The following is a 23,390-nucleotide window of genomic DNA, read 5'->3' as shown; positions in this document are numbered from 1 at the left end:
CTGGCCCCACTCCTGGCACTGCCGGCACCGCCGCCCAGGGCCCTGCGTGCAGGGGTTATCTGTGCCATCGCGGCAAACGCCCACGCAAGCCTGGTTGTTGTTCTTGGGGGGTGTTGTTCCCACATGGGCGGCAGGACCTGGCCTTGCCCTGGGTTGCAGGTCACCTTCCACCGGGGACAGAGGGCAGGCGTGCCCGGCTGTGGAGAGATCCAGGGGGGCCACTGCAGCAAACACGTTTGCTTCTTCACAGGGCCTAGCCCAGCTCCAGAATCATTTAAGGGGGCAAATAAGTCATGGAAGGTGTTGTGCCTTCCTTGCTTGCATTGACAGCCATCCCACCCAGCTGCCATGCCATGGTAGCTGCACCTTAGATGGGGAAACTGAGGCACGGAGAGTCCCAAACACCTACGCATGGCAGTGCCCAGAGCAGCACCAGCAAACCTCCCCGTCCCCACGCTCAGGGAAGGCCAGGGGACCAGAGATAAGCGGAGCTGTGGGTGCACATGGCACACAGGTGATGTGGCCAGGTACCATCTGCCACAGGGAGGGACTCACGGCCACGCTGAGGCAGTCCCTCCTGCCAGGCGACTCACCGTGCGTGACGGGGTCTCTCCTCTGAAGCCACCAGCTCTGGAGGAGAGGGCATCCTGGGGACCACCAATGCCCACGGAGCTGGTGGGTTTGGGCACAGAGGTCCTCCTCCACCTGCACGGACACCCCTTCCTGATGCCGCTGCAAGGTGGCACCTCAGGGAACCCAGCTAAGGGGCTCCGACACCCATTTGGGGGGGGTTAGTACTGCCACCTGGCCTGGGACCCCATGGGGGCCAGCCCCCCACCTCCCCCCCAGCACCTGGCTCCGGCTGCGCGGTGGCATCCAGTTGCACAACGCCCCTCGCGTGGGTGGGGGTGCGACGCAGGTCCCGCCACTCCCTGCCTGGGCATGAGTCAGGCAGCAGCCGGGAGCTGAGTCCCATGGGGCACCAGGGAAAGGGGGGGGACGACCCTGCCACAGGGGCATCACCCTGGGCCAAGCACTGCCCGCTCGGAAGGGGCAAAACCATACCCCGCCTTCAAGCTTTGGGCCTGGGGGTGGGACAGCATGTGACTAACTCCAGCAGCCCCAGATAGGGAGACCTTTGCACCCCAAAACAACCTGGGAGCCATCACCGGGCGGGGGGTTTATAGGTGCCTGTGTCATACAGCTCCCTAGGGATCCCCAGCGCCTGCTGGGCCCCACAGCACACGTGCATCCCCTCCCGGGCACCCTGCACCAGGCCCACAGCAGGTCCTGTGGGTCCCGGTCCCGGCTGCCTGCAGGGAGGAACCAGCACCCGTGGAGACATGGCCTGTCCCTGTGTGTTGGCAGGGAAGGACCTGGAGACAGCCACAAGCACCATCCTCCCCATAGAATATTTTTTTATATATATATATAATATATATATTAAAATTACATTTCTCTTTACAAAAACAATTCAACAAGGCGCCAGGGGACGGAGCCCATTGCCAAAGCCAGGGTGCAGGCACCCCATGAAGTCTGGGGCGCTGAGCAGGCTCCCTTTTGGGGTGTCCCCAACCCCCAAACAGGGGCTCAGTCCAGAGTCCAGCAGCAGGTTGCCTGGGTGGGGGTGGGCACCGGGCAGGTGGCCCCATAGTGAGATGCCTGCTCTGGATCCGACGCAGCTCGCCCCATCCCCACTGTCACCGCCTGTAAGGAGAAGATGACATGAGCTCAGGAGGGGTGATGGTGCCAGCTGGCCAAGAGCAGTGTGGCATGGAGGAGCCCCCCTCCCCAAAAAACCCCCCATCCATTCCCCTACTTCTGGCGGGCGGTGCTGTAGGGATCAAGGAGGTGGCAGCTGGCCTGGGCCAGGTTCCAGTCAAACATCTCCAGCACCCGGTGGCACTCGACGCGGGACTTCAGCCCCAGGCAGAAGAGCTGCTCCACCTGCAAGGGGACAGGGCATGGCAAGGGGGGTGACAGGGGTGCCACCACTCTTGCGGGAGCCAGGACAGAGGGGATGGGGGTGTGCGGTACCTTCAGGTACTGGATGGCCCGTTGGACATTCCAGCCGTGGTTCTGCAGGGCTGCCTGGCACTCCTCAGTGGTCACGCCATGCACAGTGTCCTGCACCTGTGGGGAGCTTGTCGTCAGCGCCTGCCACCAGCCCCAGGCAGTGAGGAGGCTGTGGCTGGAGCAAGGGGGCACTGGGGCTGCCCCCCATCTCTAGGAAGCACCGTCAAGCTGGAGCTGGGACCATCCTCATCCCTGGGGTCTTCAGCCTCTCCTGGGCTTGGGTGCAGACTCCCGGCCACCACAGAACCAGCCCAGAGAGCCCAAGGGGACCGTAGTGACAGCCACCTTCCTCCCCTCCCTTCCTGGGGCTGTGGGTAGGGCTAATTTGGGTTAGAAGGGCCTGTGATCCCCATTTTGGAGTTGCAGTGACACTTATGTCCCACAGCCTTGTAGCTAACCCCCCCAGGGTTGAACTTGAGGAAACTGAGGCACAGGATAGGGATAGCTCTTGCCCAAGCAAGCCCACTGCCACCATATCCCCTCTTGCTCGCAGATGTTGGGGATGCCACTTACCAGCCGGATCTTGTCGGCGGGGCGGCAGCCATCCGGCCCATCGTAGACGATCTTCTGGAGGCTACAGGAGGCTTTCACCAGGCACTTGGGCCCAGGGTTGCTGTTGTTGGATGAGAAGTTGGCCTTGTAGTCTGGCAGCGGCTGCTGCACCATGGGACGGACGGTGGCTGTGGTGACCAAGCGGGACGCCGGCACCTCCTCGGGGCTTTTGGCCTCCTTGAAAAACTTCTCGTACTTGTCCAGGTAGGCAGGGCGCTCGGGCAGCAGGTAGTAGTGGGTGCTGCTGACCTTCTGCCCGTCCTTCACGATGGGCAGGATGCAGGGTCCCTTGGAGCAGTCCTTGCCCTGTGCCTGGATGACCTTGGGGGTGGCGTACTTGGGGTCAAGGGCAAAGCTCTGCGTGGTGGGCATGGGCTTCCCCGGTGAGGTGGAGAGGCAGGAGCAGAGGGCAGCGCGTTGCTGGGGGGAGCCCACCTGCAGGGCCATGGGGCTGGGCGTCCGGGAGCTGGGCTGCGACAGCGGGTCCCGGGGGGGAATCTGGGGCGGCCGGTCTTCCTCACCTCCTGAAGCTGGGGAAAGGTCCCCCGACCAGCGCCCGGGCTCGTTGCGGCGTAGGGGTCGGGGTGGGATGGGGACACGGGGGGGGATTTGAGGCTTGTCGTCGGTGGGGGCAGACGGTCCCAGGGGGACGTTAAGCCTCTTCATGCACTCCTGCTGCAGCTCCTCAAAGAGCTCAGTGGTCTGCGTCAGGCTGGGCTGCTTGGTCTCCTTGGGGGGCAGAAAGAGGTTGTCCTCCAGTGCTGGTCCCCGCTCACCCTCATCCACGAAGCCGTAGTTGGTCTTGCCCCGCCGGCTTGGGGGGCTGGTGATGGAGCAGACCTCAAAGTCGTCCTCATCCTGTGCCACGTCATCATAGGCGGGCGGTGGGGGCAAAGGGCGGGCATCCCAGTCCACCACCGGCGTGGGGTGGAGGGGCCGGGGTAGAGCCCGCGTGGGGCTCTGAGGCGGGGTCTTGTCCAGCAATGAGAAGGCCTCCATGGCCAGCTTGGCCAATGACGGGGCTGTCAGCTCCCCCACTGGCGATGGGCTACCTTGAGGCACCTCCTCCCCGAAATCGATGAGGGTCACCTCGCCACCTGCTGGTCCCTCGCTCGGCGGTTGGCCAGGTTGCCGCTCGCCCACCTTAGTGCCCGGTACCCGTGCCGACGGCTTGACCGGTCGGAGACCCTTCCCTGCACCTGGCTTCTTCAGGCAGAGCTTCCGGAGGCCACCTGGCAGACCCTCCTCCTCCTCGCTGACCGGGTCGTAGCAGGGCTCTAGGAGGGGATGGAAAGGGATGGTGAGGGTCCCAGTAGCCATCCTGGGGATGCAAAAGGGAGCAACTGCATCCCCAAGCCCCCAAATTGCCCCATAGCTTCAGCCACCTTTGCTCCCCCCTTAGATGCAGTGACACAACATCAGGGCATTGGGCAGGGTGCCGGGGGCCCTGGGGCGGGGAAGGGTCCCAGGCTGGCCACCCTGCTCCGTATCTGTGTCCCCACCACAGATACCATCACCCATAGGTGCATGTGGTACCCAGGCGGGCAGAAGAGGCGAAAGGAGCTAAGAGAGAAAAGAAGGGCGACACAAAGGAGAGCGAGCAGCACCCGAAAAAGCCTGACTTACTGGTGAGCAGGACGGTAGGCTGAGGCGGGCGCGGAGGCGGCTGCCCTGCAGGAGAAGAGAGAGCCCAAGAGGAGGGGAGGCATGGGGTAAGCGCGCGGAGCAAGCGGCAGTCGGGGCGCTCATTAGCAAGTGCATGCTTCATCATGTCCCCCGTCACTGGTGGGGTGCGCGGAGGATGCCGGTGGCAAGCCCCCCAAGGGAAATTGCAGGTTTAGGGGGGGTGCAGCACACGCACGGTGTCTGAGCTCCCTTCCTGTGGCGGCTCCGCTGAGATCCCCCGTAGCGGGGAGCCCAGCTGCGGGAAGCTGGGACGGGACAAGGGACCTGGACGAAGGGCAGCGGGGCAGAGTCCAGCCAGGCAGAGCCACCCGCCGCCCACACTGCTGGCAGCGGCACACGGCCAGGTGACAACGTGCCCTGTCACCCCAGCTCCCCCCAGGTCTGCAAAAAGCAAGTATCAGCAGAGAGGCAGAAAAGAGAGGGTCCAGCCCATCATCCTGGCAGCAGGGCACGGGGACGGGGCTTCGCGCAGCTGACGGGCAGGGGGAAGGGGAAAAGCCACTTACTTTTAGCCCTGCCTGGAAGCTGGGTGGGTCTGGCAGCGCTCAGGTCCACACCTAAAATGTCAGGAGGGTCCATGGGATTTCCCAGGTACAGCCTGCGGGGAGAGAGAAGAGCACCTGGGGGTTAGCGGGGGCCACGCGGGACCCCTCACTCCCACACCACGTCCCTCAGGACAGCCCCCAGTCCCTCCGCCACGCACCTTGCCCCAGCAAGTACCATCCCCGCGAGTGTCAGAGCACCGCACCTCTGTGCTATGGCACAGAGCCCGGTGCCATCCCGGCGTCACCCACCCCTCTCCAGCTCCACGTGCGCGGTGTGCCGTACCCGGGGGATTGCAAACCGGGTGCCGTGCCCAAGGTACTTGTGCCAGGTGCGGTGCCCAGGACACCCTCCCAACGCCGGGGTGCCGCGGCACGATGCTGCGCCCAGGGCACGGCACCCCGGTACGGCATGCCGGTAGGCCCGGGCGAGCCGTCGCAAGCCAGGCGTGGTGAGGCAGGGAGCAGGCGGGAGCCGGCGCAGCCCGAAGGCCTGGGCGTGTGCCGAGCTCGGTGCGTTCTCGGCGGCCCGGGCGGCACGTACCCAGCGCCCGTGCCCACGCAGCGGGGCGCGGGGAGGCCTGCCGGGGCACGAGCCAGGTCCGTGTGCGCGGTGCCTCGGTTCAACCCTCCCAGGGCTGCTGGCACAGCCTGAGGCAAGGGCCACCGTGGGGGGGTCGGCATCAGGCTGGGACTGAGGACACCGGCAGAGCTGTCCCGGGGCTGGGATGCCGAACGGCGGTGGGGATCACGATCCCAGGGGATGCACCGAGCCTGGCGCAGGAGCTGACTCTACCCAGCAGAAGGTTTCCAGGCTTTGAAATCCTATCCTGCCCCCCACACACAGCCCTCCCACGTCTCCCCCCCCCTCCCCCCAGCCCCGTGCTGGCAGAGACCCCCCACACCCTGAGCCAAGGCACCCCTGCCCACCGCCCCCCGGTGTCCAGCACCCACGCTTGGCACGGCCAGTCCCACCTGGCAGGGGGGCACAGGGCCCCCTGGGGTGCAGACACCTGACCCCCCTCCCCATTCCAGACCAACTGGGCTGTCTCCTGATGGAGCATGGGGGAAAAGAGAGCATTTTAGTGGATTTTTTTTCATATTTTCCTTTTTAAGAGGATTCATGCTGTTAAAAGCGTGGGGCCCAGCTGCACCCTTGCCACAGCTTCCCTCCACACAGGCGCTGAAAGGTGCGGGTTTAGCAGCCCTGGGACGCCCCAAAAGCATTGGGCTAATGTGGCCACCTCTGGGGTGGTGCTTACTGATGTCCCCCTGCCCCGGGACAGCCACGAGGGGCTGCGGGGCTGGGAGAAGGTGCTCCCCCCTAGGACAGCCCCCCACAAGCACAGCAGCCCCCCATGTACCTGACCCTATTAGTAAGAAGAGGTGAGGGAGTTAGTCCAGCCGCAGGGACCCTACCCAGAGCCACCGTGCCCAGTACAGCAGGGGGGAAGAGATGCTTCAAGGGGGGGGCCAAGCCACAGCTCGCTCCTGTGCCCAGCAGGCAGCGGGGAAGGCAGGGAGCAGGCAGGGGATGCAGAGAAGACAGAAAGTTTCTTACTCATCAATTTTATCGGGAAACCCCCAGCAGTGCTGCGGGTTGGTGTCTCCATGGCCTGTGTGGATGAAGCTGTTTTTAAGCGGCTGGCTGATGTCGTGGGCCGACAGCCCTGCCACCGAGGTCACCGTGTTTCGGGGGAACTGGCCCACTTTTAGGGTCCGCTTATTCTGACCCCGCCACCAGTAATTCTCGGCCCTAAAGAATAAAAAGGACCTCGTTACCGACGAGGGGATGTGAGGGGGACACACGCCTGCCCCGGTGATGGGGAGGAGGCGAGATGACTCGCCCACGGCCACGCAGGCGGGCAGTGGCACAACCAGGAGGGGAACCCAGGCGCCCAGGATCCCAAGCCTACGTCGGCAGCGTGCTCTGCCTCCCACCCTGCATGGCCCCTGCACCGGGAGGTGCTGGTGATGTGGGCGGCGGGGAACAAAGCTCCCCATTTGCACCCGAAAAGATGCGCCCCTTCCTCCTCCTCCTCCCAGCTGCCCCAAATTATGCAGGAGCCTTGAGGCGATGCCTGCACTGAGCTGCTCCGCACTGGTGTCCCCCCCCCAAGCCCCACGCAGTCAGGGATGGCACAGAGCATGTGCACGGTGTCTGCTAATGAACCTTCAAATATTCCAGTCCCGCAGGGGAAACTGGGGGGCCCACGATAGGGGACAGGGGGCTGGGGGGGGGGGTCTCCCTTGCTCCCTTCCTATGTTACTGGCAAATCCCATACAGGCTGGCGTGGGCAGGGAAAGACGGGCAGGCGGGCTGGGGGACTCCAGCTGCAAAACCTCCCATGGCCATGCGAGTAGGGTGGCCAGGCTGCCGGCCCCCCAGAGAGCCCAGCGTGCCCCAGGAGGCAGCCAGGAGCCCCCTACCTGCCCCAAAGATGCAGCCACCTCCAGGGTGGAACAGGGCGGTCACCCAGCCCGGGGGCACCGGGAAGAGGGGGACAGGACAGGTAGGATGCAGGGAAGGGCACCCCAAGCAGTGCCCCCTGCCCAGCCTATGCCAAATCAAAGGCGTGGGGGGGGTGTCCAACCCTAACCCCCCTGCTGCTCCCACCACGTCCCCCTCCTCCCTGCCTGCCGGGGCCCCCCGTGGGCAGGGCAGGCACCGGGCAGGGGGGTGGCAGGCTGTGCGGTGCCAGCCTGGCGAGGCTGGCACGGGCCCCAGGGTTTCCTGGAGTCACCTGTGAGTCACCCCCGGCCACCAGCTCAGCCCTTTTCCTGTTTACCTTCCCCGCTCGCCGCCAGCCAGCCGCCTTACTCAGCGCCGGGACCCCTCGGGGAGCCCAGCCGGCACCGGGCACCCTCCCTCACCCGCAGCGGGCCGGGGTGGGGGGGGGGGACGGTTCCCCTTCCCGGGAGGTCCCCTCCGCTCGACCTCCCTTGCTCCCCGACACCAGCGCATCACGCCGGAGGGATGCTGCGGCCGGCCCGGCCCCTCCGCTCCCCCTCCCACGGGATCCGGGCTCGGACCCCCGGCACAAACCCGCTCCGCCTCTGCCCTCGCTTCCCCCCCCCCCGCCCAAGCCCCCTCCCGCGGCCGGCTGGGTCCCCGGGGGGGTCTTTCAGGTAGGTCTCTGCCCCTGCCCACACACACGTACGCACGCTCGGCGCCCGCCGAACGACAGGCAGGGGCTTGAAAAGGGGTGGGGGGTGTTTACGGTGCCCCGGGCGGCCTCGGCGGGGCCGGATGAGGCCCCCGGGAGGAGCCCCCCGCCTCCCCCCCGCCCCCAGCCCGGGCACCCCCGCCCGCAGCGCGGTGGGGGGGTGGGGCAGCCGCCCCGGGGGAAACTGAGGCACGGGGAGGGGGCTCCCCTCCGGGAGCGCGGGGGCTCCCGCCACCCCCCGGCTGCAGAGCCCACCTCACCTGCCCAGACCCAGCACCCCCAAAACGTGCCCACCCGGGGACCCACCGAGGAGCGGCATCCCCCGGGGAAACTGAGGCAGGGGAGTCTGCGCCCCGGCTCCACCGCGCTCCCGACCCATCGGCACCGCCACGTCTCCCCCCGTCCCGCTCCCGCCACCCTCCCGCGGTTCACCTGGGGCCGGCGGCGGGGCGGGGGGGCGCGGGAGCGGGACCCCCAGCCCGGCCGTGATGCGGCAGCGGGGACGATGTAGGCGCACTGGCGCGGCCGCGCCGCCCTCCGCCGCTCCTTCCCTCCCTCCCTCCCTCCTTCCTTCCCTCCCTCCGCCGACGCCGCTTCCCTTCCCTTCCCCTCCCCTCCCTGCAATTAAACCGCCAGACCCTGGGCAAGAGTCATCCCTGGCGGCGGCGGCCGGGGAGAAAGCCGGTCCCTGCAGACACACAAATCCGGCCTGATTCACCTCCGGGCCGTGACTAACGGCAGGGAGCCGGCCCCGGGAGGGGAAGGACAGAGCCTTCCTCCTCATCCCCCCGTGGCTGGGGGGGAGCCGGCCTCCCGTGTGCCAGTGGGGCAAAGGGACACTGAGCTCCTTTAGGGGGTTCCCTGCTGTGCCCGAGCTGGAGGGGGACAGGCACGTCCTGGGATGGGGATGCAGGGACCAAAGGTGGAGGAGCAGTGGAGGAGGGTGGCCGTGCCCCAGTGCGGCCGGCAGGGACCAAGGAGCGAAGCCCACGGTGCAGGGGGTGACAGGTCATGGCACTGTGATACCAAGTCCCCCAGTGCCTCTCCCGGGCCGGTGACAACGGCACATCCCCACTACCATCAGCGAGGAGCAGCCCTGGGGTGTGCGGTTTCCCCAGGGCAAGGCTGGGGCGAACCCACAGGCACAGTGGGGTGAGTCAGTGGGGGTGGACGGTGTGGGCAGTACGGGCAAGGCTGCGCTGCCCACAGGCACGGCCGTGCCCCCCGACCCCGCACTAGGGTGGCCTCACGGTGCTGTGCTGCCTGGGGGATCACACACCTCTCAGGGGAGCCAGGGCAGCTCTGCCAGCCTGTGGCGTACGCAGCCAGGTGTGCTTTGGGGGGACAGAGCCCCCCGTCCCCATCCCTGCTCCCCACAGCTCTGCCAGTGCCCACAGTCTCCCCGTTCCTGGGGTCCCCTGTCCCCATGCAGGCTGGCAGCCCTGAAGCTGGCAGCTGGTCTGTGCCCCCCCATGGAATACCTGCCACCCCTCCCGTGCAGTACCTGCCCTCGATGACCGTGATGATGTCGTTCATCTGGATGTGCAGCTTATCGGGTTCCTCAAAGTCCTGCAGCGCCCTCATGTCGGTGGGCTGGGCCTGGGGGGAAAGGGGGTGAGGACAGGGGACGCAGCCCCCCACGTCCATCCCTGCCCCATTTTGAGGCCAGGCCCAGTCCCATGCAGGGCAGGGGAGCCCCCAAAATGGGCAAGAGACAGCATCCCGCTCCCAGCCCCTCCTCAGCTGTGACCGCTGGGGTGGGTGAGGGCAAGGTAGCACCCAGGGTCCTCCTGCTATGACCATGTCACCGCCTGCCACCTCCCAGCCTGCAGGGCTGCCGGGTCTGAGTTCCCCAGCGTCACCTCCCGCCTCGGCAATAGCCTTAACTCTGCCCACACTCGAGCAGAGCCAGTGGGAAGGGGTGTCGGGGCCCTGTCCCCCTCCCTGCTCACCCACCTCCACCAAGAAGTCCCGCAGGGCCACGAAGGTGGGTCGGTCCTCGGGCTTGTGTGCCCAGCACTGCAGCATGACGTTGTAGATGTCCTGGGGACAGTCCTCGGGCCGTGGCAGCCGCTCACCCTCCTTGTCTATCTTGTGCAGGATCTGCGGGGCATGGGGTGCCATCAGGGGGTCCCAGGTCACCCCCAGCACTGCCAGGGCAAGGCTGGGGGGGGGGGGCAGGTCCCTCTTGTGCACCCACCTGGCTGCCATTGAGGCCAATCCAAGGCTCCTGCCCATAAGTGAACATCTCCCAGAGGGTGACCCCAAACATCCAGGTGTCACTGGCGTGGGAGAAGGTACGTGTCTTCAGGCTCTCGGGAGCACACCTGCGCAGGAAAAGATGTGAGCATCAGGAGGTTCTGGGTGCTGCACCCCCAGGTCCCCCCCTCCCCAGGGCTCACCAGGCAAATGGAACCTTGCGATGCTCCTGCATCACATAGTGGTCGTCATTTTTGGGCAGGGCCCGCATCAGCCCAAAGTCCCCAATCTTGACCAGCTCGTTGGAGGCCAGCAGGATATTGCGGGCAGCCAAGTCACGGTGGATGAAGCGCTTGGACTCCAGGTAGGCCATGCCCTTGGCCACCTGGATGGCATACTGGCAGAGGGTGGAGATGAGGAAATGGCCCTGGTTCTTCCGCAGGCGGTCCAGGAGGGAGCCCAGCGGGGCCAGCTCTGTCACCTGGGCCACGGGCAGGGGATAACAGGTCAGTCAGGCCAGGGGCACCCTGGTTGGGCTGGTTTCCAGCCTTCTTGTGCCCTCCTGGGGATGCCAGCAGAGGACTCGGCATACAGACCCAGCCTGGCTTTGCTCGCCCCATCACACAAGACCCCCCACGGGGCGGCTTTGGAGTCAGCCCTATCCCCCGACACTCACCATCTTCATGGGGTGGGAGAGCACCACGCCATAGAGGCGGATGAGGTTCCTGTGGTCCAGGGAGTGCATGGCGTTCACCTCCCGGATGAAGTCGTCCAGTGCCTCTGGCTGGCTCAGCACATCCGTCTTGAGGCACTTCACCGCCACGTTCAGCTACGGCCAAAGCGGGGATGAGCCCCGAAGCATCTTCCCCCCGGTGGTCCCATTGCCTGGCTCCCGCCCACCACGAGCAGCCTCTCACCGTCTTGCCAGCGGGCGTGCACCACTCGCCACGACGCACGACGCCGAAGGAGCCGTCGCCCAGCTTCTCGAAGAGCGAGAGGTCCCGCTCCCGCACGAGGCAGGTGAGGGAGTGCTGACCCCCGGCCTCGGGGGGCGGTGGTGTGGGCGGCTTGCGGAAGGTGCTCTGGGGCTGGGGCTGCAGCTCTGACTCAGGGCGCTTCCCACTGAACACCTGCGGGACACAGAGGCAGGTGAAACGCAGGCACAGAGACACCCTAAGCCCTTGGGTCTGCGAGTGAGCAGTGCCAGGATGATCCCCTGCTTGGGCTGTACACTCTGGAACCTAATGATGACCCCTAACTGGTGATTACCCAGGGCAGGCTGGCTGCAGGAACAGGCTCTGCTCTGTGATTCGCGCGGAGGGAAGGATTTGTGTGTCTCACAGCAGCCCTGGCAAACCAGGCCGGTAGCCAGAGGGCCCTGGGCACTCCTTGGCCAGGCTGCAGCCACACGATGTACCTGGGCACGAAGCCAAGAGAAACCTCCAGCTTGGGCCAAGTGTGGTGACACATCCCTGCAGCGACGTGGGCCTTGCAATATGCGCTGCTGCCACCTCCAGCCCAGAGGGGATGTGGTTGACAGGCTCTCCCTCCCTCTCCCCCAGCTGGGGCCGATGATGTGCCAGGACCGATGATGTGCCCCATGGGATGGGGTCCATCCCAGCCTCGGCAGCCAGGACCTGTGCGGGGTGTGCGGGGGCTGGGCCCGGCATGTGGCCGGGGTGGGAGGTGGCATTTCTGTGCTCGGTGCGAGGCTGAGTAGCCTTCTATTAAAAGCCCGTCCCTGGCCCGGCCCAGATGAGTCACACAGGGGAGAAGCCACGACCCAGCACCCAGCTGACAAGCACCCTGCTCTTTTGGGGGTGCAAGGTGCCAGGGGGTGCAAGGCTGGCAGCAGTACCAGCTTTGGACGGGATGGCATTGGGGCATACATACGTGAGCATCCCAAGGTCCCCTGCCCCGGCATGCCCCTAGCCTGCATGCAGAAGGCTGTGCCCCCTCGCCGCAAGGTGGGCATGGGGCCGGGCAGCACTGCTGCCCACAGACCCGGCTGGGGCAAGATGCACAGGCTCTGTGGCTTGTTAGCTGCAAATGAGTTTCCTGGCAAAGAGGCAAATAATGCAGGGGGGAATGAATTTCCTAAAGGGCTGGGGCAGCAGGGCCATCCTTTGCCGGGAAGTCACCCAGGAGCCCGCATGGGACTGGGGCACATGCTGGCAGGGCCATGCCACAGGCAGGGCATGCGTGGCAGGGGCTTCTGCTCATCTCCCTGCCAGCCCCCAGGGACCAGTGGCATGGGGAGAGCCAGGCACCAGCCAAAAGCATGGGGAGAGGTCCAGCTCCTCCTGCCTGCCTCAATTTCCCTGCCACACCTGCTCCTCTCCCATCCCTACCTTGCTCATCCAGGATTTCCGCTTGCACATGGCTTTCCTCCGCTTCACTGCCTCCCACAGCCGCCGCTGGCCTGCAGGACACAGTGACTGTCACTGACCCAGCATGGGATAGGGGATCCCCTCCAGCCCCATGGACTGCACGCTCCTCTGGGCTCTCCAAAAGATGCTGCGCAGCCAGCCAGGGGTACGGGGGGAGGTTTGGGGCAGGGGGGATGTACGCACCGGGGCGTCCCATGCCGATCTTCTCCAGATCCTCATTTTTGACGTACTCAAAGTGGGAGAGGCGGGTGACATTGAGCTCATCCCGGATGCGCAGAAAGTACTGCTGCAGCTGCAGCTCGGTGAGCAGCTCCAGCAGCCAGTCCGTCCCCTCCTCTGCCTGCATGCTACAGCTCAGCCTCTGCTGGGACACCGTGCCAGGTTAGGGGGGACCCTGCCCAACTCCCTTCTGCCCTGTCCCCCCTGGGGGAGTCACCCCCATGGGCTGAGAGCCAAGGCTGGGGTGCTGCCTGGGTAGGGTGTGAGGGATGCTAGCGGGACTCATCTCCTGAGCCCATCCCCAGCTCCCCAGGGGGATTAGGAGAGGCACCCCATCAGCAGGACCCCCAGGGACGGGCAGGGACCCCTGCTCTGCCCTATCGTGCCCTTAGAAACTCCAGCCCACCCCTCCGCTCCATCACAGGCTGTCCCCAGGCAGCGGTGCCAAGGACACAGGAGGGGGCAGAGCCTCAGGGCACGGCATGGACGTGCCCAGCGGTGGCCCCCAGCCGAGGGGCACCCCACAGCCTGGCACTGCGCCTGCACAGGGGGGCACCCCACACCCAGCACCGTGCCTGCCACGCTCCCTTTGCCTGGCAGGAGGGGGACAGGCCACCTCGGCACTGCCTCTTGGCACCCTGGCATCCCCGCGCACCTGGCCGAGCTGCGGCACAGACCCATGGCAGGTGTCCTCTGTCACAGGTGGTGGCACCTTGCCAGGCAGCCACAGGGAAGGGGCAGACAGGGACATCGGGGTCTCCGGGGGGTCCTGGTGTCCCAGGGCTGAGGCACAGGGTACCCCAAGTGCTGCTGGCATCACCCCCCTAGCCGTACCAGGGCACAGGGAGGGAGGGGATGGGGCCAGGTCTCACCCACAGTTCCCCATGTCCCCCCCAAACACGTCCCCCACTGCTTCCCATCCCTGCCCGCTGTCCCAGCTCTTCCCCTACTTTCTTCGCCACCTTTCCGAGAAAAGACACGGCTCTGCCTCCCACGACTGAGAGCCGGAGGGGAGGTGGGACCCCCCCCGTGCCAGCCCCACAGCAGGGCAGCTCCCTCCATCCTCTCCCCTGGGAGACGACGTGGCCCCTGGCGTCTTCGACCCCCGCGCTCGGGTCCCTCGGCCGCGTCACCGCAATTACAGCCCTCGGCACCGGGCTAAAAATACGGCGGGTGCGGCAAAGCAGCTGGGCATGGGGGCGCATGGGGGCACGCGGGGGCACGCGGGGCAAAAGCAGCCGCCGGCCTTCGGCACGCGCCCGCGGCTGGCCGAGGACGGCCGGTCCCCTGCCCGCAGGCAACGGGGACAGGGCCGGGTGACGGCCAGCGTGGGGTCCTCCCGGGGTGGGGGTCAGCACTTACTCGGTAGAGGCGGAAGCGGGTGAGGAAGGGGAAGGATCGGCGCAAAGCCTGGAAGCGTCGCATCCTGCCTGGCTGCCCGCCGTCGGCCCTTGGCACCGGCGATGTCCCTTCCCTGGTGCCGGCGTCCCGCGGCAGAGCCCGCTCAGCGCAGCCGGGGCACCCGCAGCCCCGTCAGCTTGGCTACAGAGACGCCCCCCGGGTTCAGTCACCCCATATATCCCCCTGGAGCGGGCAGGGGGGCTCGGGGCGTCCGTCGGCCGGACGCGGGCTGTGGCTCTCCCCCTCCTTCCGTCCTGCTCTCGATCTTCCCGGCCGGCCCTCCCCTTCCCCAACGCAACGGGGCCGGGGCGGGGGGGTGGTGGCAGCAGGCAGGACTGGGGGTCACCCCTCCTGGCTGGAGCTGCTTTCTGGGGACCCCCGGCCAGCAGCGGGGTTTGGTCCCGGCGGGCTGCCTGCGCAGAGCTCCCCGGGAGGGGTTATTTTCAGTCGGGGCTGGGACGCGCGCCCAGGGGGCCGGGCTCCCATCAATGTGCCGCTTTCTCCCTTGTTCGGCGGGTGCCGGCAGCTGGGAGCCCGGACCCCCGCTCCCATTTCCATGGAAACTCGCTCCGGCCTTGGGAAATGCTCCCGGGCCTCAGTTTCCCCCCCAGGAAGCAGGGAGGGAGGGAGGGAGAGGAGACATCCGGCTCTCCGCTCCCCAACCAAGGCCACAGGCACGACGCCAAGGCGATGGGCGCTGCGGGGGGAGCTTCTGGCTCGGCAAACGTACCCGCTGCCCAGCTGCCAGCCCCTGCGGGGCTCTGCTGTGGGGTGCCACCAGCACCCTGGGGCTCGCTCCCCTTTCTTGGCGGGGCTGGCACCCAACCCCAGCGCTGTTGTCCGCCCGCAGGTTCCCTAGGGAGAACAGCTGGCTGTGCCGGCAAGCCACGGCGTGAGAGAGGAAAGACCTGCCGCAACCTCTTGCTGTGGCCACCGCCTGCCCAGCCCCCCCAAACTGCAGCCATCTCTGTGCTGGGGGGCAGCTGGGAGGGGGCTAAGCGCATCCCCAGGAGCTGAGAAGCCTCTGCTGTGGCTTCCACTACCGGGATCCCAGCTGGCACCCGGCGGCACAGGCGCCCGGCACAACAAGCCCATTGACTGGGGACACCCGGGCACGGTGCCCTCGGCACCAACCTCCGCCACGCGCCAGCTCCCCCCTCCCCAGCCCAGGGGACACCGGGGACGCGGGGGGTTCCCTGTCCTGCAATGGTGCATCACCCTCATCGGCCGGGACTGGCACCCACTGGGGCTGGTGCGCCGCCTCCTGCACCCCAGCCCACCTCCTGCACCCCCAAACTGCGGGTGAGACCGCCCAGTTCAGCACCCGCACTGGGAGTACTGGTCTCCAGAAGGGAGCCGAGGGACCCAGCTTTGCCCACTGTGCCAGGGGAGGCTCCGTGCCTCAGTTTCCCTCTCCACGATAGACCCCTGGGCACAGGGGGTAACACCGCGACCTCGGTTCCAAGACTGGCAAGCAGAGTCCCACTGGCGAACCCCAATCCTGCGGGGAGGCGGGGGGGGGTGGTCACAGACACCCATCCAGCCCCCGCAACCCGGCAGGCGGCAAAGACCCCCGGCCTAGGCGCCGCTCGGCCCCCCGTGCCCTCGCACACACGCCACGCCGCGCGCACCCACCCCTGCAGCCCCCGGGGATGCACCCTACGTGCACCCAGGCTCATGCATGGGCGGTGACGACTCTCACGTGCACCCCGGGACCACACAGGTGCAAACCCCAGCACCCCGCGTGCCTCCCGCCACCTGCGCAACCGCAGCCGCCCCCCCCCCACCGCCCCACGCAGGCATCACCTCCGTGCACAGCCCCCCCCCTCAGCTACCCCCCTGCCAGGCCGCACGTGTGCAAACACACCGGCGCCGTACAGCCGGCGGCAGCGCACGGGCCCGCTCCCCGCCCCGCCTTCGCCTGACGCACACCTGGAGCCGCCTGCACCCTGCGCGCCCACGGGTGCCCGCCCCCCGCGTGGCACGCTCCTCGCCTCCACGCTCGCAGCCATGCGCACCCACCCGAGCTGGCACATGGGTGGCCAACCCCCCCCCCCCCAGTTACTCCTACCTACAACGATGCCCCAACACCTGCCCTACACCCTGAGGCAGCTGGACCCTCCACATGTACCTACGCACTCCCTACCCCCCCCCCCAACACCCCCATGCACAGCCTGACACCCCATGGCAGCCTGCAGGGCCACCATCCTGCACCGGGCGCTGTGTCGTCCCCCCTCGCCCCGAGCTGTACCAGGCCCGGCTGAGCCACGCTGCCACACACCATTCTCCCGTGCCTCAGTTTCCCCAGCAAGAAGGAACAGGGACCCCCACTCCTGTGGGTCGGGACGGGAGCACAGCCATGCAGGGGGGTGCGGTCCCCATGCCACCCCAGATGTCACGGGGTACCGCGAGCGCCGGAGAGAGGAGATGCCATGCGGGGACCACCCCTAGCCCCATGCCAGGTGCCAGCCCACACCCCACAGCGGGACCCTGCCCCTCTTGGGGACACCCAATCTGGCCGGGTGGCCCCTGCCGCTCCCCCCCCCAGCGGCTCCCCCCACACTGACCCGCCGGCATGGCATGGCTGGGGCGATGTCCTGCCGGGGGGACGGCATGGGGCGCCTGCTGCCCGGCCGCAGGGCCCGCTGCCCAGTGCTGTCCGAGAAGCTGTGAGGCAGGGGGCCGAGCATCTCCTCCTCCTCCTCGGCGCTGCTCAGGCGCTGGTAGTCGCATCTCTCGCCCATGGCCGGCGCGGCGGTGGCGGTTGCGGCACGGCGACGAGCGAGGGGCTCTGCGGAGGCGCCCGCGCCTGCCTGGGGGTGGCGAGGGCTGGAGCCGGGCTCGGGATCACATGGCAGAAAGTTGCTGCAGTTCCGGAAAACAGCGAGAGGGTGAAGGTGACCGTGACAGTGATGGAGGGGAGGGGGGGATGGAGGGATGCAGAGGAGATGGGGAAAAGAAAAGGGGAGGCAGCCCCTCGAGCGCCCGTCCTCACCCCAGTCCCAGCCTGGCACCGCTGTCTTCCTCCTGGCTCAGCAGCCCAACTGCTCGCCTGCTGTCCCCACTCCGGCACCCGAGCGAAGAGGCGGTGGCATCGCTGCCAGCCCCAGCGCCGCGCTCGCAGCCCCCTTCTCCCCCCACCCCGGCACAGTGCAGCCCGCCAGCGGGGATGCGGTGCAGGCAGCCGGGCAGAGGAGGAGGATGAGGGGGGAGCATTGTCCAGCAGCCGGGGCTCTGTGGCAAGCAGGATGGGCGAGGAGGCACCGTACCCCCTTCCTGGGCACCTGCGGAAGGGTGGGGGGGCCTCTGGGGCTGGCAGCATCCCCAGCATCCCTCCTGCTTCCCTGTGCCGGCAGAGGGGGATGGGATGCGCTGGGAAGATGGCTGCTCCGCAGCAACCCGGCAGCGTTGGCGCAAGCAGCAGGGCTGGGAGAGCAGCCAGGCCCCGGCGGGCGCTGCCGGGATGGGGGCCGGGGGGGGCACACCAGGAGGACTCCTCCCAGGATCAATCCTCTCCCCTCACCCTCTCACAGGGAGCTGGGGGTCTCCTAGACCTCTGCCAGGCGCTGCACCAGGCACAGCCCCCAGCAGGGGCAGGTGGCACTGGGAAGCCACCCCCCCGATGGGGAACCCCCCCACCTGCACATCAGGACTGGCCTGTACCCCAACACTGCCCGGCCGCAGCACCTCTCTGAGCCCCCTGGCCCAGGCTGAAATCAGGGAGGGACCCTGCAGCCCCCCCATAGCCCCCTGGGATCTGCCTGTCCTTTTGGGGTACAGCACAGCCCCAGGGACCAATGCCAATGCCATGGGGCACGATGCCCTGTCCTGACCCCCAGAAGCACCCCCAAGACCCCTCTCCTGCTCCCCACACACCTGCCCCCCCCCGCCCCATCCCCCGAGACCTTGGTGTAGCTGGAAGGGTGACACCAGGCTGTCACCATGCCAGGGCAGGGGGCACAATCCCATCCTGCCCCCCCTCCCCAAGAAACACCCACAATTCCTGGGGGGCACCCACCCCAGCTCGGGAGGGGGGGCCTGCTGGGGGCAGCCCCTCGGTGGCTCCTCTCGCCATACCACGGAGGTGAGCTCAGCCGCAGAGCTGAGGCGGGCCGAGCCCGCGGCGTGGGAGCAGCGAGCCGCCCCCGCGCACGGCCCGCCGGCGTCACCGCGCTGGCACGCCGCAGGCCGGTGACTGATGCACGTGCTATGCCACCTTCCCTCCGGCCCCGGCCACGCCACACTGCCCCGAAACCGTCACCAGCCTGCCCAACGAGAGCGATGCTGCGGGGTCACCAAGCCGAGAGGGGACAAACGTTGTCCCCACAGCCCTGAGCATGGATTCGCGTCGCCCCTGCCCTGTGTCGGGTCCTCCTGGCCTGCCCAGGCTCAGCTGAAACCCAAACGATGAGGTTCCCCGCAAGGGGACGGATGGCATCATGCCATGCCACCCCTGACCCACCTGCCTGCGATTCCCACTCGGGGGGGCTCCCACCGCAATGGCAGCTGCCGGACAGGGCACGCTGTCCCCCACCCCCAGGGTGGTGACAGTCACACTGACCACAGGGTGTCCCTCCCCTCCGTGGGGACACCAGACCTCCCCAGCCCTCTGGGATACCACGCTTGGCCCCGCATCCCTTCCAGCATTCCTGGGGGCCGGGACCGCAGCACCCCCTGCGCCCATCACCCTGCACAGACAACCCTGGGAAGCGGTGGGTCCCCAAAACAAGCCCCAGAGGGGGATGAGGTCCCCCACTCACCTCCGGCACATCACCCCGCTTGCTGTCACAGCCCACCTGCCCCCTTCCTGGTGGCTGTGTCACCTGGAAGTGATCTCACCAGCTGCGGCGGCAGCAGGGCGGCCGTGACAGCACCCGGGGCCGGCTCGCTCAGCCCTGGCGGGGCCCCGGGGGCGGCCCCAAATTGCGGTGACACACTCCCTGGCCCGGCCACCGGCGCAGGTGTGCGGGCACGCACATACCCACACGTACAAACGCACCCTGCTCCCACCAAAGACGGGGCTGCCGGCCGCATCCTGCCCACCCCTGGGATGCTGCTGCCACCCAGCTCCCCAGGGACCGTCCCCCAGCCCCTCGCTGGACTGCATCACCCCACATCCCCCGCCGTGGGACCCCGTACCGGTGGGTGTTTTGCCTCCCTCGGTGCTGGCACCTGATGCTGCTTGCTCGGCCGGCTCGGGCAAGCAGGAGGTCTCGGGGGGCCGGCACGGAGGACTGGTGACCCCCGTGGCGGGGGTGGCCGGGGAGGCCGGGGTGCCAAGTTCCCCCTCGCTGCCATCTCCGGGCTCCCAGAGCCTGGCCCCATGGCCTGATCCTGCCCACCGGCACAGAGCGTCCCCCACTCTGAGCCCCTGCCTGCAGCAGCGGCTCCCCAGGGAGGAGAGACGCAGCTGGGGGGGGCCCCCCCGACAGAGCCCGGCGCAACCCCAATCCCCTCCCTAAGCCTCTTTTCCTCCGCTAAATCCCCTACGCAGGTCGAGCCAGGGCGGGCTGAGCCCGTCTTGCGCGTCCCAGCTCCCCGACACGGGCAGGGGACAAGCAGGAGTCACTGGTCCCGAGCTCTCTCGCCAAGGCACGGACACAGTGTGATGTTTTGGGGGACAAGCAGGCAAAGCAACGCCCCCCGGCCCACACTGCCCACCCTCAGCTCTGTGGTCACGGGCACTGCCAGGGAGGGGGAGAGGGCAGCAGGCTTGGCATCACTAAGCCTCGGCATCACCGCCACGATGGGGACACCGCCACGACGGGGACACCGCCACTCTGCCCCGGTGCACAGCTGGTTTGTGCCCGCCAGCCCCTGCGCTCATCTCACCTGGGCCGCGGCGGCGGTGCTGCGGGGGTTCCTCGGCAGTGCCAGCCCCTGTGTCGCAGCGAGCCGGGCAGTGTGCGAGGGGGCACGGCGTCAGGGCTCAGCCATGGGGCTGGCAGGGCTGCGGTGACACCGGCCACGGGGTCCCCCTGGGGCGAAGCGGGAGGGAGAGATCAGGATGGGCCCCCCCAGCACGGCAGCCCCCGTCTGCCCACCCTGGACCCTGCAGACTCCCTGGGGCCTAAGGGGTGGGAACATCTCCCCGCACCCAGGGCTACCCCCTGCCCTGCCCAGGCAGCTGAAAGAGCCTTTGTGGAGCTGCCCCCCCCACCTCCCTGGGGCATGGATGGGCTTTGCCCTGAGTCCTGCCAGGGAAGGGGGCACGAGCACGTGCCCTAAGCCCTGGGTCCAATCGGCCCCCCCGCCCTAGGGGTGCTGCCATGGGTACCCCCATCCCCACACCGCTGCAGGACATGCCCTCGGGGCACACTGCAGCTGGCATGAAACGAGTTTGCCAGGTCTCAAGCCAGATGGGCACATAGCCACGTCCACGCCACAGCAGCTCCCGTCTGCGCTGGGTGCAGGGGAGGTGGGACCCCCGGAGCCGGGAGGAGGTAAAGGTTAAATCCCCCCCACTTCCCCAGCACCAGAGCAGAGCAGCACCCTGACCAGACCATCCAGCATCTGCACTAATTGACAGCAGCCTAATTAGCCAGGCTGCAGCATGGGCAGTACCCCCCTCCCCCTGTGGCTGCTCAGCAGAGGGCTGGAGCAAGACTTTTTCCTTAAAGCCTTCCTGTCCCAGCAGGGCTGCACATAGTGCAGAGCCCCCTCCTGCCCCCCAAAACCCATATGAGTGGGTAATGCCCCCCACGATGCTTTGCTCCAGCCGGCTACCATCCCTCATGAGCATGACTGGAGTCAAAACCCTGGCGCTCCAGGAGCAGGGTGGAGCCTTTTGGGGGGAAACTGAGGCACGGAGCGAGGTCGGCTATAAGCCCACATCAGTTCCTGGTCCCGTAGGGGCTGCTCCTCTGCCCATGAAGGCCCGCCGTGCCTTGGGGCAGGCTGAGTCGAGGCAGGACAGCAGGCTAGCAGCTGCCTGAGGAGGAGGAAGAAGGCATGGCCAGCTCCCCCCAGCCATACCCACAATACCCCGCCAGCAGGGCTGGCCCACACCCTGCACTAATGAATACCGGGATAATGAGGCCCAGGTAGCTCCAGGGGTTGGTAACAGGTTGCACAGCCTGCATGGCCCCCACCCCGCACCCCCAGGCCTCGGCGAGGCGGGATGGAGGGGGTGCAGAGGCTGCTTCTGCCCCATTCCCTGCGGGGAGCAGCGGGCTTGGGGCCGGCAGCAGGACCAGGGCTGCGGCTGAGGGTGGGCCTGCAGCATGTGGGGTGGTCCCTCCTGGACCCCCTCCCTAAAGAGGGGCCCGGCAGTACAGACCTGCTCAGGGACACCCTTCTGGGCAGGTCCTGTTTTCAGGAGAGTTTTACAAAGCCCACGACCAAAAAAAACTTTCTTTCAAGGGCTTTGTCCTGAGCCAGCTCAAAGGACTGAGTAAGGGGGGGGGGGATGCATGACCCCCAGAGCACCTGACCAGGGCAGACCCACCTTGTGGGGCAGTGAGCTGATGCCAGAGCCCAGTGGCACCGGGGCACCCGGGGGAACGCTGCGCCAAGGCGGCCCCAGGGAGGCAAGCGCGTGGGGAAGTGCCAGCGCCGGGCTCTGCCCCGGCTTGCCCGGCCCTGGCACGGCCTCCGGCTGGTGGCAGCTCTGCAGGCAAAGACACCAGCCCTGCCTGGGCTCCTCCAGTCGCCTGCAAACCCACTCCCCAGTTGCCGCTTGCAGAGCGGGCGAGGGGTCTGACCGTGCCCGGAAAAGCTGAGTGGGGTCCTCCCAGCGAGGTGGGATCGTCGCCTGGGCTGTCAGCACCACCTTACCAGGTTTAACTTAAAGGTTTTATTTAAAAAAGCAAAGCCAACAAAGACCAAAAGTACCCAAAGGGTCCTGAGCATTTAGAGAAAAACCTGCCACAAACATGGCCGGACGCAGCCACAGCGCTGCCCGCTGAGCCGGCGAGCAGAGGCTCCCCGCACCTCACCGCTGCTCCGGCTTTCGGCAGCAGCACAACACCCCGAGACGTGGGGCCGGCCCCGAAGGACAAGGATCCTCTGTTCAGCGCCGGAGCTCCCACAAGCCCAGGGAAGAGGAAGAGCAGAGCAAATCCGCCTTTTCTCCAGGAACAAAAAAAAAAAAACCAACCTTCCCCCGGCTTCCGCTGCGGTTTGGGAGGGTTCAAGGGCACCGGGCACCCACTCGCACCAGACCCCACTGCCTGCTCTGCCCTGGCAGGCAGGAGCAGGGGGGGTCAGGCATGCTGTCAGCTGGGGCTCAGTGGCCCCACAGCGCCCGGGCATGACGGCAGCACCGGCAGCCCGCAGTGCTGCAGGGCACGGTGCCAGCAGCGCCCAGTGAGGCGCAGCGGGCACAGGCGGACGCCGACCCGGGCAGTGCCAAACCCTGAAACCCTCCCTGCCCCTTGCATCGCCCCCCCCCCCACCCCCCCCAGCAAGGGGTCGCGCCTCGCTCCTTACCTCCGTGCTCACCGCCACTGCCACCGCATCCTGCGTCGTCGGGTCTGCGGCGTCACCCAGGCACGGCGGCGTTCCGGACAGCCGGCATGCCAGGCTGCCGGGGCGGGGTGCGCCGGTCGACGCCGGCGGCGGCGGCCGGGTCCCCGGTGGGATCCCCCGCGGGATGGCGGGCACCGGGTCCCGGATCCGGCCTCACACCCGGGCGGCCCTCCTGCGGCTCTGGCGCTGCGCCGGGGTCCGCGTCCCGGGGGTGCCGCCCGTGTGCTCCTGCTCGCCCGGGTAGAGCTCGCCCTCCTCCTGCACCCCGCCCCGGGCCTCCCCCTCCTCCTGCCGGCCCCGCCGCACCCACCAGCGGGTCCGGGCCGGGGGGCTCGCCTCCCGCCGCCCCCCGCCCCGCTCCTGCTGCGCCCGCCGGCTCAGACCCTGCTCCTGCCCGGCTTTGGGGCCGTGCTCCTGCACCCCCCGCACCGCGCCCCGCGCCCGCCGCGGGGGCTGCGCCCCGGGGCTGTCCCCCGCTTCCCCCGCCGCCGCCTCCTGGGCGCCCGGCGCCCGCCGCCGCCGCCCCCGGGCCGCCCCCCGCTCCCGGGGCCGCCGCGGCTCCGCGCCCGCCTTGGGGCTGCCGATGGCGGGGACGGGCCCGGGCCGCTCGCCCCACTCCTGCAGGCCCGTCCGCTCCCCCAGCGGCACCCAGTGCCACCGGCCCGCGCCCCCGCCGCCGCCGCCGCCGC

General features: G+C 67.9%; 1 protein-coding gene across 9 annotated transcripts; it reads right to left on the bottom strand.

Annotated features, from left to right (window-relative positions):
• Positions 1 to 1,406: 1,406 nt before the first annotated feature.
• Positions 1,407 to 22,850, bottom strand: TNK2 (tyrosine kinase non receptor 2). Of its 9 annotated transcripts, XM_069792453.1 has the most exons (18): positions 22,663 to 22,850; positions 20,065 to 20,210; positions 16,800 to 17,097; positions 12,796 to 12,973; positions 12,574 to 12,644; positions 11,140 to 11,352; positions 10,899 to 11,051; positions 10,426 to 10,703; positions 10,224 to 10,350; positions 9,980 to 10,126; positions 9,528 to 9,622; positions 6,418 to 6,612; positions 4,821 to 4,912; positions 4,255 to 4,299; positions 2,590 to 3,905; positions 2,038 to 2,133; positions 1,820 to 1,947; positions 1,408 to 1,707 (listed from the first exon to the last, which is right to left on the bottom strand). In XM_069792453.1, the coding sequence occupies exons 3-18, from the start codon at positions 16,974 to 16,976 to the stop codon at positions 1,701 to 1,703; spliced, it is 3,318 nt and encodes a 1,105-aa protein (XP_069648554.1). In that variant the 5' UTR covers positions 16,977 to 17,097; positions 20,065 to 20,210; positions 22,663 to 22,850; the 3' UTR covers positions 1,408 to 1,700. The 9 variants fall into 9 exon arrangements, with proteins under 9 accessions (XP_069648549.1, XP_069648554.1, XP_069648547.1 ...); XM_069792446.1 differs by lacking the exons at positions 20,065 to 20,210; positions 22,663 to 22,850 and adding an exon at positions 17,228 to 17,383; XM_069792448.1 differs by lacking the exons at positions 6,418 to 6,612; positions 20,065 to 20,210; positions 22,663 to 22,850 and adding an exon at positions 17,228 to 17,384 and having other exon boundaries at positions 1,407 to 1,707.
• Between the last annotated feature and the right edge of the window lie 540 nt (positions 22,851 to 23,390).

The sequence above is a fragment of the Haliaeetus albicilla genome, chromosome 9 (genome assembly GCF_947461875.1).
Source record: "Haliaeetus albicilla chromosome 9, bHalAlb1.1, whole genome shotgun sequence".
Taxonomy (NCBI): domain Eukaryota; kingdom Metazoa; phylum Chordata; class Aves; order Accipitriformes; family Accipitridae; genus Haliaeetus; species Haliaeetus albicilla.
Note: the sequence above shows the minus strand (reverse complement) of the source record. Positions and strands in the feature narration are given on the sequence as shown.

What these genes read in the sequence shown, in the direction of transcription:
- TNK2 (XM_069792453.1), bottom strand. Translation starts at nt 16,976, where the DNA reads ATGGGCGAGAGATGCGACTACCAGCGCCTGAGCAGCGCCGAGGAGGAG. An exon ending in GGAAATCCTGGATGAGCAAG is followed by an intron (nt 11,353 to 12,573) that starts GTAGGGATGGGA and finishes TGTGTCCCGCAG; the next exon opens with GTGTTCAGTGGGAAGCGCCC. An exon ending in GCCTACCGTCCTGCTCACCA is followed by an intron (nt 3,906 to 4,254) that starts GTAAGTCAGGCT and finishes ATCCCCTCCTAG; the next exon opens with AGCCCTGCTACGACCCGGTC.